This window comes from Meleagris gallopavo, chromosome 6 (genome assembly GCF_000146605.3).
Source record: "Meleagris gallopavo isolate NT-WF06-2002-E0010 breed Aviagen turkey brand Nicholas breeding stock chromosome 6, Turkey_5.1, whole genome shotgun sequence".
NCBI lineage: Eukaryota > Metazoa > Chordata > Aves > Galliformes > Phasianidae > Meleagris > Meleagris gallopavo.
Window position 1 is genome coordinate 46627755 of NC_015016.2, and position 14476 is coordinate 46642230.

At 42.2% G+C, this 14476-nt stretch overlaps 1 protein-coding gene across 2 annotated transcripts; it reads left to right on the forward strand.

Annotated features, from left to right (window-relative positions):
* Positions 1-6: 6 nt before the first annotated feature.
* On the forward strand, positions 7-13424 carry KBTBD2 (kelch repeat and BTB domain containing 2). 2 transcript variants are annotated; one of them, XM_010713051.3, is made up of 5 exons: positions 7-495; positions 1329-1487; positions 6061-6562; positions 8670-8835; positions 9255-13424. In XM_010713051.3, exons 3-5 carry the CDS (start codon positions 6393-6395, stop codon positions 10788-10790), a joined length of 1872 nt encoding a protein of 623 aa, XP_010711353.1. In that variant the 5' UTR covers positions 7-495; positions 1329-1487; positions 6061-6392; the 3' UTR covers positions 10791-13424. The 2 variants fall into 2 exon arrangements, with proteins under 2 accessions (XP_010711353.1, XP_019472221.1); XM_019616676.2 differs by lacking the exons at positions 7-495; positions 1329-1487 and having other exon boundaries at positions 4091-6562.
* Positions 13425-14476: the final 1052 nt, after the last annotated feature.

Below are 14476 nucleotides of genomic sequence, written 5' to 3' on the forward strand. Positions count from 1 at the left end.
CTGCCGCAGAGCTGCTCGGAAGGGCGGACGGCGCTGCAGGTGGCGTGCCCGAGCCCTGTGCCCGAGCCTCCTGCCCGTCCGCCTCGCCCCGTGCTCCGCACACGTACGGTGTCAGCACCTGCCGTGACCGTGGCCGGGCTCCGGCCGGCTGTGCGAGGATCTGGAGAGCCGAACGGGTCTTGGTGAAGTTTTACGGGCTGAATAGGGACCGAGTAGCGACTGTAAAAGAGCTGCGAAATCAGCCATCTGCGTGCCTCAGAATTTCCAGCGTTTGTTGTGATGAGCTATCTGCTGCTTCTGGAGCGACTTCTAACCGTGATGTAGGAACGGGTTTGCGTTGTGGTTGGCATCCGCGGCCTTAAGAGCTTTCCCTGCGAAGCTAAGGCTTGGCTTTGTGGTGGTAGCAGAGCTGTAAGATTGTGCTCTGGTGTGAGCCCAGCGAGGGCTGTGTCCACGTGAGTTCTCTGAAGAAGATGTGCGTTAGAAAACCTTCAGGTATGTCATCGACTCAGAACGCTTACCAGAAACTGAACAAGGGGGAGCAGGTAGTTCTTAATGTTTGATATTTCAGAATACTCAGGTGTGTAGAACTTGACTGAGATTACAGATGTCACGCGTCTTTCCAAATTATTTTTGTATGTGGAGTAAAAGGGGCCGGTTATACACGGTGCTGTGCAACCAGCGCCGTACAGAAACAGAGCAGAGCTGAGATTAGGATGTTGCTGCTTAGTGTTTTTGATTGAACTTTGGATGTGGTTGTAGTTTGGTTCCTTTTATAACACAGATATTTTGATATTGGTCATGTGATCGTGAAAGAGGCCATGATCCCAAAATGTCTCGTCCTTAATTCAGTAGCTGTTGCGTGTTGAGAATAAACTTTACATGGCTAAACAAGGTATCAGTTTTAAGTCTCTAGCCTTTCAGGAAGTAATTCATGGTTAGTTGAACTGCATTTGTTAGTAGAGTTAATATCTTAATGTACAGATGCTTGAGTTTGCAGTTAAGTAATCGCTGGGATATGGTGACATTCAGGGAATGATGTACTTAGCTGCTTGGAGTTTCAGTTCTTCAGAAAAACATAGCAGAGTTCAAAGGGGTTGGAAAAGAAACGAGATGTCAACACACTTCCATACCCTGGTGGTACATGGCTGGCCTTGCTGGAGGCACCTTGGCCCACTTATTTTCAAAGGTTAATTCTCTGAGACAGGCGAGGTCTTTCCACGAAACAGAAATGCCCTTGGGGATGGAAACTACCTGTGCTCAACGCAGAAGGCCAGTCGCCAAGTGAAGTTGCTGGTTTATCTCGTGTTAATTTTATTTCTGAGCAGGTATTTCCTTTAGTGCGTGACTTCCTTTAGGAGCAGAAAAACAGGAAAGAAACTGATGCTGAGGAGTGCATTGTGACCAGACGTGTTGTTAGTGTGGAGTCTGGCACTTCCAGGCTCTAGCTTCTCTCCAGTTCCAGACAGCTCACCTGCCTTGAACTTGTAAGTTGCTTCCCTGTGGTAATGTATGGAAAATAGTACAAGCTTCCAAGTGGGCAGCAGTTTTCAAGATTAAAAATGCTATAGAATAAATCAGTCCTTCGTTTTTGTGAGATTTCATGTTCTTGACTTACTAGAATCTCCTTGATGTCCTCAGGTTTCTGGACAACAGTGCTTTCAAAGATAACTTTGATAGCTTTAGAAAAGAGGAAAACATCTTGCCTCATCAATTACCTATTTCATTTTCGCTGCCAAGGATGCAAACTTGATACATTACTCAGGAATCCAGAGCTTCCAACGCCTCTTTTTTTTTCCTTTCTATCTTTGAGATCAGTTGGCTAGATGTATTGATTTAAATAATTGATTTTAATCATTTTTAGTACTCGTATTCCCTTTCGCCATTGGGATAATCATCTTGAAAACATCTTGAAAACACATTACTTTGTAACTCAGTGTACTGTTAATCCTAACCCAGTGTAGGTGCTTTGATACATAGTGCTTCCCTTGCTCACCCTGCACAATTGAGTGCTTGTGTAGTTTGGCTTACGGTTGTGCAGTCCTTAATTCTGACATTTCATTATGTTAAAAATAGTGAATGACTCACTTCATTAGACAGGTTTTTACTTGTGATTTATATGAAGCTGCGCTTAGATGAGAATTGGAATTTGATGGAAAGTCCACAAATATAGTATTGAAATCTTTTTATTAGTTAAATCTAAGTCAAGTAAGTTGACTGTTCAGGAAAGTAGGGTGCAGTACGTGTAAGGGCAAAAAGGATATACAGGCAATTTGGAGAAAATAGAGCAATTTTTTTAAGGAAGATTAAGCTAAAGTAGTTTAATTGAAGAATATTATATCTAGATAGCTCATTCTTTTTCCTGCTAGTGAGGCTGGAAATTAGTATTTTTTCCTACAATACAGATTGAACCGTAGGACAGCATTTGTACGTGTGTAGTGCAGGATGTGTCTGTTCATTAATCTTTGTCTGACCTCAGAAGAGAAACAGATTCCAGGAAAGGAATTAATAGCTTGTCCCATAACTCATTAACATCTGATGACTAACTCTTCAAATGGTCCAGCTCAGATTTGAAGTACGTGAACAAGTGTGAAAGCCACCTCATTACAATTGCTGAAGCAAAAAGAATAATTACTTTCACCCTCTTACCTGTCTGTTGCTCCGTGGTTCTGTCCAGCCTGATAGGGAGTTGGTCTGGCTCTCTGGCTAACAAAGTGCTGCAGTTTGCAGTCCAGTACTGCAGCAGCCTTCCAGAAGCCGCCTGCTGTCCTGCTTTAGCCAGCTCACTTCAGAGAATTTACCCAGCACAAAACGGTCACGTTGCTGAATTGAGGGGACCTTCTATTCTGCCATCTTCAGTTCAGGGCAGTATGCCAACTTTAACTGTAAATCTTTGCATCTGTAAGTCAGGAGTGCCTATCTGTGTAGCTGCTGGAACCACAGGATGATAGTTGTGCAGACATCCTGTCACGCTGATAACATCAGTGTGACCATTTTTTCAGTTAGCTGTGATTTATGAGCTGTGTGCCAACCAAGCTCAGTGCAGTGATAGAGGCAGAAGGCTGGGACTTGGGAGGACGGAGCCTCTTACAAGTTTTCCTTTGGATGTGCTGATTCTTGTTGCAGTGTCTCAATTTCTTAACCTTTGAAGTGAATTCATCTCTCACAACCATCTTGAACTCTTCAGACCTGGGTAGTCTGGGATATTTTGAACAAATTCACTTCACTTGGGCAAACGAATACTGAAGTAGCGATCGCTTTAGAACAGAGATTCAGAGTAAGGACATGGAGACTTTAAACTGGAAGAGGGTCGATTTAGACTAGATATTGGGAAGAAATTCTTTACTGTGAGGTGGTCAGATGGAAGGCTCCTCAGAGAGGCTGTGGATGCCCCTCCCTGGAGGTGTTCGAGGCCAGGCTGGATGGGGCTGTGAGCAGCCTGCTGTAGAGCCTATAGCAGGGAGTTGGAACTAAATGATCTTAAAGGTCTCTTCCAACCCAAACTATTCTGTGATTCTTTAGACCCTGGGTGAGTTGCTCTCCTGAGAGCTTGATACGGTTCCGCTAGGAGGGAGTGGGATATGACCTTGTGCCACACACAGACATTTGTTCTTTAGCCAATGGTTATCTCTAGCAGCAAGAACTCAGCATGGATGGAGAAACTGGGAGTGAAGTATGCAGTGTGCTTTATGAACAGAACCCCCAGTGCACATCATGGGAGAGAGTGCCGGGTCAGCTGGAAACCAGCGTCCGGCTTTGTGAATTTACAGTCTAAAGGTGATTCAGATCACATATGTGTTCTGCAACGAGACTCCTGCCATCTCCTCAATCTTCTCTGCCACTGAGGGTCATGCTCAAATGTTCTAGCTATTTATAGTAATTAATTTCACAGTTTCATCTTGTCTTCTGTTGAACAGGTCTGCTTTTTCAGTCATAACTGTCAGCTGCACTGCCAAAAATGTATTTAGTCTTACTGGGTGGTGTACATCAACTTGTTCATGGGATCCAAGGATGGGTTCTGTTACATGACGACTGAAACAGCACACGTTGAAGTTGTGTTCTTTCCCTTGCTTGTCCTGAAGGTTTGTTATTTAAAATCACATAGAACAGGAAGCTTTTAGAGATGACTTTCTTTGAGTAAAGCCCAGCAGTACTGATGTTCTGCCTGAGCACAGCTTAATGCCCCAGTCTGTACTGCTGAGACTTTACTCCTAAGCCAGGAAAAACAATGCTGCAGAGACCCCGGATCCCAGCAGGGCCCTGAGCTATTTATTTCTGTGGGCCTGACACGTTTAGGAAGTCTGTGTGTCTCTGTAGCCATTTAGAGTTCAGTGCAGAATCTGTCAATGGATTAGGTTGCACGTTTAGCTATTATCACATAACCAGGGTAGTGGTCAGTAATGTACAGATGGAGTGCTTGGAAACTTGGTGAAAAGAAGCCACGACTTGAGGCAAAAAGTCATCGCTTTAGATAAGCAAATTCCGTGATATGCATCTGCTTTAGTGACCTCAGCATTGAACTGCACTTGCAAATTTAAGATTTGAAGTAAAGAATTCACGATGATACCAGTTATTTCATCAGAAATTAATCACTCCTTCCATTTCCTCCAAATATTAACCCCTTTTCTACTTTTTTTTAATTAACTGTTTTCATTGGGACAAACAGTGAATATTGGTTTTCATTATTTTGACTTTTCTGGTTAAATAACAAACGATACCTAAAAGTTAGAGATTCCTGTTTGTGTACATTTGCTAAGGGGAGGGAAAAAAAGATCTACATTAAATTTGTAGTAATTGAAGTGGCTTTAATTACCTGTCAGACTGCTGTCTTCGAGTGGTGTTACAGGCAGGGCTCTGTTGGAGCAGCAGACCTCTGGTACAGCTGGCAGGTATTCACCTTACACTACATCTCAACATCTGGGATGGAAGTTGAAGTGTGCCATTTCAAGTAAGGTGTTATTTCATGTGTTGTTCATGAACTGCCATGAAAGTGATGGCATTACCAGGTGTTAGATAACTGTGTTACTGGTTGTGCCTCAGTTTGGGAATGTAGAAGAACAGTGCAGTATTAAATGAATGTGGAGGTATATATGTGATAGATAGGGTACTCTGGGGTCCTCTGTGGTAATATTTCACTGTCACAGCTCTCCCATCCTTATTGCATGTCTGTCTTCAGGTGGAAGGCAAAAGGAGGAAAAAAAAATTAAAAAATCGACCTCTTTTTAAGAGAAACAGAAATGTTCAAACAGGAAAGCAGACCTTGGTAGCCTGTGGTCATTATCTTATAACTGCTCCAACTTTTTTTGACCTCTGCATCCCTTTGCTCCCATTCTCTCCTTGTTTTTCTTTCCTCCTGCTAGCAGTGTCACACTTACCTGTTTGTTTGGAAGTTACGCAGGAGGAGAAAAAAATAAGTGGATCATTAATGCACAAAGCCCTTCTGCACAAGGGTGATGAATCAAATAAATATTGGGAATATGGTTGTTTGGTTTTTAAATCCTTAGTTCTGTTTCTTGTTCTGTGGTAGAATGTCAAAGGTGATAGGTGGAAAAAGTTAACTGGTGGATTTTGATGTTGAGAGTTCAATTGGGAAGCAATGGGATGCTGAAGAAATGGCGTTTGTATTCTTAGCAGGCCTGGTGCCAATAAGCTCTGAGTAACACAAATGTACCAACACACAAAATAGCCACATCTTTTTCATTGCACGTAAAGCAGCTGCCTTAGCTGTGCTGCAGGGGAACACCCAGGCAGAGTTGGTGGGAAAACCGGGTGATTCTTGCAAGAGGATTAGTTTTCCTGAGCCTTGTTTTAGCTCTCTAGCCTTAAAAGCTGTGCTGACAAAAGAAAGTATCTTAATTTATGGGTTGAGATCTTGAGAATTCATATACAAGCTCTCCTGCTTTTCTCTCTGTATTTTTGTTGAGTTTCCTTTCTGTTTTCATGCAAGCAATATGCACAAACTAGAAATCAGTCTGTCAGACAATTAATTTTAATGGGTAGCTATAAAAAGGAAATGGAAAAGTGCTTGTGTGTAAATCAATTTTATTTTCCTGCTTTCAGTCCCTCAAGTGCAGCCACTGATCACGAGATGTTACCACAGAACCTACCTCAGACTTCGCTTTTGCCGATTCGTTTCCTGCATCGTTACAATCTCTCCAGGAGCTCTGCAGACACTCTTAAAAGTCTCTGAACATATTGTGCCATCGTCAAAGAATGATGACCTAACGTAGGTCAAAGTCTGGAGCGTTGATCCAGCTGGCAAAGATAACGCTGCCTTTTTGTTTGATCGGTATCACTTCTGAACTTACTTCAGAAACGTTCAGCTGACCTTGATCTGGCAAAAAGATCCTCACTTTTCACTCTGGTCCTGGAAATATTAATGGAATACAGTCATGTCTACCCAGGACGAGAGGCAGATAAATAGCGAATATGCTGTGTCCTTGCTGGAGCAGTTAAAATTCTTTTATGAACAGCAGTTGCTAACTGACATAGTACTGATTGCTGAGGGTACAGAATTTCCCTGCCATAAGATGGTTCTTGCAACGTGCAGCTCATACTTCAGGTAAGTATTCAAAACAGGGCTCCTTAACTGAAGAGAATCTGAGGTATCTGCTTCTGTGTGTAGTTTAATTGAGTAACAAATAACGTGCTGCAGAATGTTAGAGAGTGAGGTGAGAAAGTTTAAAAAAAAATTAAGTATATATATTTATATAACTCGCTGACATCAGAAGAGTAATTTTCCAGCATCTTGTGACTTATTTTGGAGTTCTCTACAGGAAGTGAAAGGAAAATCACATTTGCAATGGTAGTATTCTTTAGGGAGTTGATTTAAATCTTAATGAACTTCTTACTCTTCATACTTAAACATGTTGTTCCCCAAGATGAGGTGACTACAGGTCGTTGAGACTTGGCTATAGGAGTTTCATTGCCACATTCGTCTGTATTTTCTTAGCAGAAGTCTGCTGAAAGGAGGGAGTGCTGTGCAAGCTCCTGGCTTCCTTTTCTAAATCATTTGGTTTTTTTTCCCCTCTGCTCAGCAGTGAAGCCTGAGAGTCATGCAGTAGTGTAGCTTTTAATTTGGGAAGCTATTCCAGGATTAATTATTTTCACAAATTTTTGTCCCAGCTATTGTTTGTGTTCATTTTTCTTCATTTCAGATGAATCTGGTACAATTTTTAGCAGCGAGCATTTTGTAATCACTAGATAATGATTATTGCTGTTGGCAGATGACATGGTTCCAACTGTCTATAAAATCACAGCCATTGGAAGAGTGGCCAGACTTAGTGTGGGTGGCTCTAATCATAAGGTTGGAAAGCTGTCACGAGTCCATGCAGTGTGAAGCATTAGAATATGCAGTCAGATCTCTTATTCGTACGTGTGTTTATTATTTATGGAATGAGGTTTTGGCACTGGTTGAAAGAAGTATCAGGCTCGTGGTTTTGTCTTATTCTGTTTTTTTTTCCTCTGCTTTGGTTTACAAAAAGATGTTCAGTTTCCTAAATTTAGCCTTGTTATGAAAAATTGATAGTCCTGAAGGAGGCTGTGGGGAGAGGGGGAAGACCCGAAAGGCATCTCTTAGTGGTTCTGCCATCCTGTGTGCAGCAAGCTTACCTTCCAGCTTTGTGCTCAGCACTGCTAGGACTGCACAGCTTTGGCACGTGCTGTATGTAGGCGTGCTCTGGAGCCAGGTTCTGTAACAGCTGCCCCCTTAGTTTCTGTGATGAGCAGCCTCTTCGGTATTCTTTAAGCATCTTGCTTACCTTTAAAAAGCTGCCTGGCAAGTTGAGATGCTCACATGGCCAGTGATTCCACCTAAAACAAAAGCTTGCCCAAGTTAAGGAGCTTAGAAGAGGACAGAGATTGAGTTGGGGCAGGAGGAGGGCAGTGGGTGCTGTCTTTGTGCCAGGTACTGCTGAAATGGCTTTGCCTGGGGAGTGCATCTCCGTGCTGCGTTCACCTCTGCAGCTGCAGGCAGAGCTACAGGGTGCACCACTGTTCCTCCAGACTCCTCTCAGATCTGGTTTCCTTGCAAGTTCAAAATATAAAGAAACCGAAGCTGAATTTATCATATAACTATTAATAACTGCCTTTGTGCTTTTTGGGAAGGTGCAAGAGATACTTGAAGGATCTTTTTTTCCTGCCCTTGATTAATTTTTTGTCTACAAACTTGAATTTACTGTGTGAATGGTACATAAAAGCTTCACAGAATGCTAGTGCTTGCTCCTTTCCCTGAGCTTTCTCTTCCTCTCAGAGGAGCATGCTTTTGGTACGACTTACGTTTATGCAATGGACTGAGCTGTTTCTTTTCATTTTAGAATCTAAAATCACTGTTATCTTTAAGCAGCATGTGCTGGAGTGTGTTTCTTTCCTCTTTTCAGTTAGTGGAGAAAGTTTGAAATTCCGATCATTAGTTCTCTGCCTATTGACACAAATTAGTTTGCATATATAGATAGTTAGATATGAAATAATTCTACAGAAGGCACTGATGGTACTTTTCAAATGTTCAGTACGAGTGCTTTAATACTGGATGGTAGCCTGAGGAAAAATACTAAATATCTGTAAACAGGCAACCAAAAAAACCTGTTTACCTTTTAGAGTGTAATCGCTGAAGACTTACAAAGTGACTGTTTACTGATGGTTCTTGTCTTAATGTGTGTGTTTTTCTTCAGAGCTATGTTCATGAGTGGGCTAAGTGAAAGCAAACAAACACACGTGCACCTGAGGAATGTGGATGCAGCCACTTTACAAATTATAATAACGTACGCATACACGGGTAACTTGGCAATAAGTGACAGCACAGTAGAACAGCTTTATGAAACTGCCTGCTTCTTACAGGTAGGAGAGTTTTACTTTGAGTATGAAGTAACTGCTTTGATTTCGGAACTGTTTCTTCTTTGACTTGTTAGGTCTAGAAGCTTCAGAATACTCTTGTTCAATTTACTTAGCACAGACAGCAGTTGCCTGCCAGATATGTTTCCTGTACACATCCCTCCTTGCTTTATTGGCCCTCTGGAGGGTGGAAGCAGAACAGCGTGCTTGCAGCACTTGGCTAATTACTTTCTCAAACAGCCATCGTAATGTAACATACAAAATCTGCATGAATCCGTTGAGTCACTGCTGTGTTTTTGTGTACATTATGTTATTCCAGGCCTAAGCTCTGCTGTTTAGCCCAAAACACAAATACTTTCACCTGCTGATGAAAAGCGAAAGAACAGACTGTGGCAATGCTGAATTATTTTCTTTTTGCATTACAGGTAGATGATGTGTTACAACGGTGTAGAGAGTACTTAATCAAAAAGATTAATGCAGAAAATTGTGTGCGCCTGTTAAGTTTTGCTGATCTCTTCAGCTGTGAAGAGTTAAAACAGAGTGCTAAGAGAATGGTGGAGCACAAGTTCACAGCTGTGTACCACCAGGAGGCTTTCATGCAGCTGTCACATGATCTACTGATCGATATTTTAAGCAGTGACAATTTGAATGTGGAGAAGGAGGAGACAGTTCGTGAAGCTGCTATGCTATGGCTGGAGTACAACACAGAATCACGGTCACAGTATTTGTCCTCTGTTCTTAGCCAAATCCGAATCGATGCACTTTCAGAAGTAACACAGAGAGCCTGGTTTCAAGGCTTACCGCCCAACGATAAGTCTGTGGTGGTACAAGGACTGTACAAATCTATGCCCAAGTTTTTCAAGCCCAGGCTTGGTATGACAAAAGAGGAGATGATGATATTCATTGAAGCTGCTGCTGAAAACCCCGGTAGTCTTTATTCTTCTGTCTGTTACAGCCCACAGGCAGAGAAAGTTTACAAGCTCTGCAACCCTCCTGCTGACTTGCATAAGGTTGGAACACTTGTAACTCCTGATAATGATATCTATATAGCAGGGGGGCAAGTTCCTCTGAAAAATGCAAAAACCAATCACAGTAAAAGCAGCAAGCTCCAGGCTGCCTTCAGAACTGTGAATTGCTTTTACTGGTTTGATGCACAGCAAAACACTTGGTTTCCAAAGACACCGATGCTCTTTGTTCGTATCAAGCCATCCCTGGTCTGCTGTGAAGGATACATCTATGCAATTGGAGGCGACAGCGTCGGCGGAGAGCTCAACAGGAGAACTGTCGAAAGATACGACACTGAGAAAGACGAGTGGACCATGGTAAGCCCGCTGCCTTGTGCGTGGCAGTGGAGCACGGCGGTAGCAGTTCACAACTGCATTTATGTCATGGCACACAACTTGATGTACTGTTACTTTCCCAGGTCAGATGCCTGGGTAGAAATGGCTATGCGACAAACAAGCAGATGTTTTGCTTCAGCTGCCGCTTTTGGAGATAAAATATTCTACATCGGAGGACTCCACATTGCCAGCAACTCTGGTATAAGACTCCCAAGCAGTACTGTAGATGGGTCTTCCGTAACTGTGGAAATCTACGACGTGAATAAAAACGAATGGAGGATGGCGGCTAATATCCCTGCCAAGCGCTATTCTGACCCGTGCGTGAGAGCTGTTGTCATCTCCAACTCTCTGTGTGTCTTCATACGAGAAACCCACATGAATGAGAGAGCGAGGTATGCCACCTATCAGTACGATCTGGAACTCGATCGCTGGTTTCTAAGACAGCACATATCGGAACGTGTGTTGTGGGACTTGGGCAAGGACTTTCGGTGCACTGTAGGAAAGCTGTATCCATCTTGCCTTGAAGAGTCCCCATGGAAACCTCCAACGTATCTCTTCTCACCAGATGGAGCGGATGAATTTGAGCTGGATGGGGAGATGGTTACCTTACCACCTGTATAGCTCCCAAATTAGACTGCACAATCGAGTCAGTGTACAGTTACCTTGAAATAAATGATTGTGAGAGGTCTGGAAAGAAAAATGTCCAATCGGTCCTTCATGAGTTGTATTTTTATGCCCTACCAAATACTTGCAGCAGTTCAGTATGAATCGATGAAATAAGCTGGTATGCTTCCATAATCTGAAATAATATTATCTGATAATTGAGAAACATATATGTATATCATGATCTTAGTCATCTGGCTTGTCTAAAGAATTAATTTCTAGTTCTATAAAGTCTGTTTCAGGAAAAATAGCTTCAGAAAAAAAAAAAGTATTTACTGTTTCTAGGATGATGTCACAACTCTTCTGAAAGTACCTTCCAGTTACATTTGAACTACTTCTGGGTGTTCTAATCAAGTCCTAGTTATATAATTGTCAGTGTGGCCTAATTAAGGGATTGTGCTGCACTTAATACTAGTATCCATGTTGGTATAGTAATGCCATTTAAAAACAAACAAAAACAAATCCCATGGATCTACCTGCAGTAGGAAGGGTAGATCTTCCATTGTATTGTAATGTGCAGGGCAAGATGACTGCAGGTTCAGTCAAGCTGTACTATTAGGTGCATGTACTCTATTTTCACAAACTTAAACCTGTCTGTTTAGAATACAGGTCTTCCAAGCAGCTGGTAGTTTACCAGGTGTGGACTTAAGTTGCTGGGCTTGCAATAGGAATTGTCAGCCCTCATAGTGCGGGTCTTTGTGGAGCTTTAATCAGTGAATGCCTCCACATTCTGTATTACAGTAACATTGGCTCATGTATATTACTTCCTGCTGCTGATGTATTTTTCCATTGTAAAACAAAGTTTTAGTGTGGATTAACCAGGTCTTTATTTTCTGTTAATTTAATAACAAGCATTACTGTAGTGTGATTGTGTATAGATATCCCTTAGCTATCAGGTTTTTTACTTCGGGGGGGATGGGGGAAGCAACCAGTTCAGGAATATCCTGTACTCTGTGTGCAGGAGAGCAGATGACTCGTGCTGCTCTGGCATTAATCCCAGGAACCACTAGCAGTAGCGGGGCACCGCCAGCCTAACATGAACACAGGTGCTTCATGACAAACCTTACTAGCATGTTCAGTTGCATCATGTTCTGGCACTGTATTTTGAATGACATTAATTTATTAAAAAAGACTGAATCCAACTGAGTTTGGGTGTGCTTTCTGCTTGAAGTTGACACAGTTATGCCCTCTCCCTCACCCTCAAATAGTATCTCTTAATTTATTGAAAGCTATTTCAAATAGTTAAGCTATGGAAAACTTGGAGCCATCACTATTGACCTGCATACCTAATTTCCAGCACTACATAGAACTTGAAACTCCCACTAAGACTTCTGTAAACTGACACATCTCCAGTCATGGTATTTTGTGGAACGTAAGGATTTACAGGACAACTAACGATGGCTAGTGAAGAGAAAGAGGCAAACTACTAACTTTAAGGAAGGTGACAAATAACATGTTGGCATTTACTGCTTCATCAGCTCTTCTGCTGCCTGAATTGCTTAGGTGAGAAGGAGGAATGACTTGTGCTCCTGCTGATAGTGCGTTACTGTAACCTGGAGCACCAGTTACGGGTTGGTCCAATGGTGCGCAAGTTAGAAGAACAGTGTTGCTGTTTTGTAATGTTTGGAGAACCACAGACCTCTGGCAAAAACGGTGGTGGTATCTTGCTTGCTGCAGCCTGACTGGACTACTTAATTCTGTAGCCTGCTTCATCAAGGGCTACTACAGCAGCCTTAGGCTCAGGACATGCTTTAATTCCAAGTGTAGATGATCTGCAGCTAGGGAAGGAGCACAGCGGGTGTGTTCTGTTAAATGGGAACTTGAATTGAAAGTTTAAGATCTGATGCACGATTTCTTACCCTAAAAAAGTGTGCTAGGTTCTAACAGTGCACTGACTTGCACTCAGTGCTTCACAGGACCAACTAAAAACATCTTTTGAAATGCAGAAGGACTACACGACTTCTTGCTAGTCTGCATTTTATACTCCTTAGAACAGTTCGATGTAAGCCTGCGTGGTACCTTACTTAAAATTAATTTTAATAATGCAGTACTTAAGGACAAGACTAGTCAGGTGTCAAGCAGTTCTCTTATGACTCGGTCAGACATGCTTACTATCAGCTCACTTATACCACTAGTTGCTGCAGTCAGTATTTGACCCCAGACAAAAGCAGCTGGCAAATGCGAGTCTCTAGTCTGAATTGTTCCTTTTCATTATTTGAGGAGGAAACTCTGCAGGCAAAGCCTTGTCATGTGTCTGGAAATGGTCGCCAGTGGTAGAATTAGACAGCAGTGGGAACAAAGACAGCAGCTGAAAAAATGCAGTTCTCATTTTATAAATAGAGCAGTGATGATTAAAGCCTTCAAAGAGTTCTAAAAGAGTATCTCACTACAAAGCTTCAACCTAATGCTAGCCTACTCAACCTCTACTTGACTACAAAGTACATTTACATACAAGTTCTAATGACTCTTTATGTCCTCAAGCTTTCCTATATTTGCAAAAAGTTTGCTTTTCTTTTCTGATAGAAATACCTTTAAGTCCTGTGTAATTTCAATTCCCTGTACCTGAAAAAATAAAAGAACACTCTCTACCAACATTTTTAGTGCATCCACTTATTTCTACAGTTGTTTAACTGCATGCCTAATTGAAAGCTTAATTTTTGTTCTAAGGGGAATAGTCAAAATTAGGGCAGCCAAATGTGTCAAACTGTACACAGAACAGAAGAGGGGTAAATTAACTTTCATGAACAATTACTGGTAATTTTTTTTAAAGAAGCTCTAAAACTCTACCTGGTACTTCACATCATTTCTCCTTTCACTGCTCCATATTTGTTACCACATCACTTCTGCAGATTGATCAAGAACTTGTAAAGCAAGGCAGAGCTTACAACCTGGAGGAACACAGTAGCAGCCTGAATAAAATCCAGGGAGGCAGTTCACAGAAAATCTGTACATCTTCACACATCTCCAAATTCAGGTATGGAAGAGGCTGATAAAGCCAGGAACTTTGACGTGGAAGAAAAGAGGAAGTTTTTCACACAGCCTGGTCTGCTGGTTGGCTACCCTGCACACAGCAGGGGGTTGAAACCAGATGATCGTTGTGGTCCTTTGCAACCCAGGCCATCCTATGATAAAGATGGGGCGGGCACAAGGATAATGAATCTGTAATGAATCACTGTCAGTAATGAAGGTATCTGTGTGCACTTTTCTCTCCTCCTGCCTGTGCGTTAACACAGAGAAGTAAGCTCCTGTGGTTTGGTTGAAGTAGATGTAAATTCTAAAAAAAAAATGCAGGAGTTGTACAATTTAAGCAGTGTCTTCAGTTCTTGGGCAGTCATGCAGTTCAAAACGCATGAACTTGCAAGAGCAGCAAAGGTTTGTGCTAGGCAGTACATTCAGCTTAGCAAAGGGGTGGAAATCAATTTCTCCCTGCAGAAAAAATGGCACCCACTGACATTCACCAACACTTGCTGTACGTTTTTGGAGACCAAACAGTGGATGTGAGCACAGCAAGTGCAGATTTTTATGAGTGCAGCATGCAGGCCCTTCCTTGTTCATCACTGGCAAAAACTCAGCTAATGGTGGTGACTACACTGAAAAATAGTCCTTGTAGCTGAGAATCTGCTCTACCAAATGGTGTAATTGTG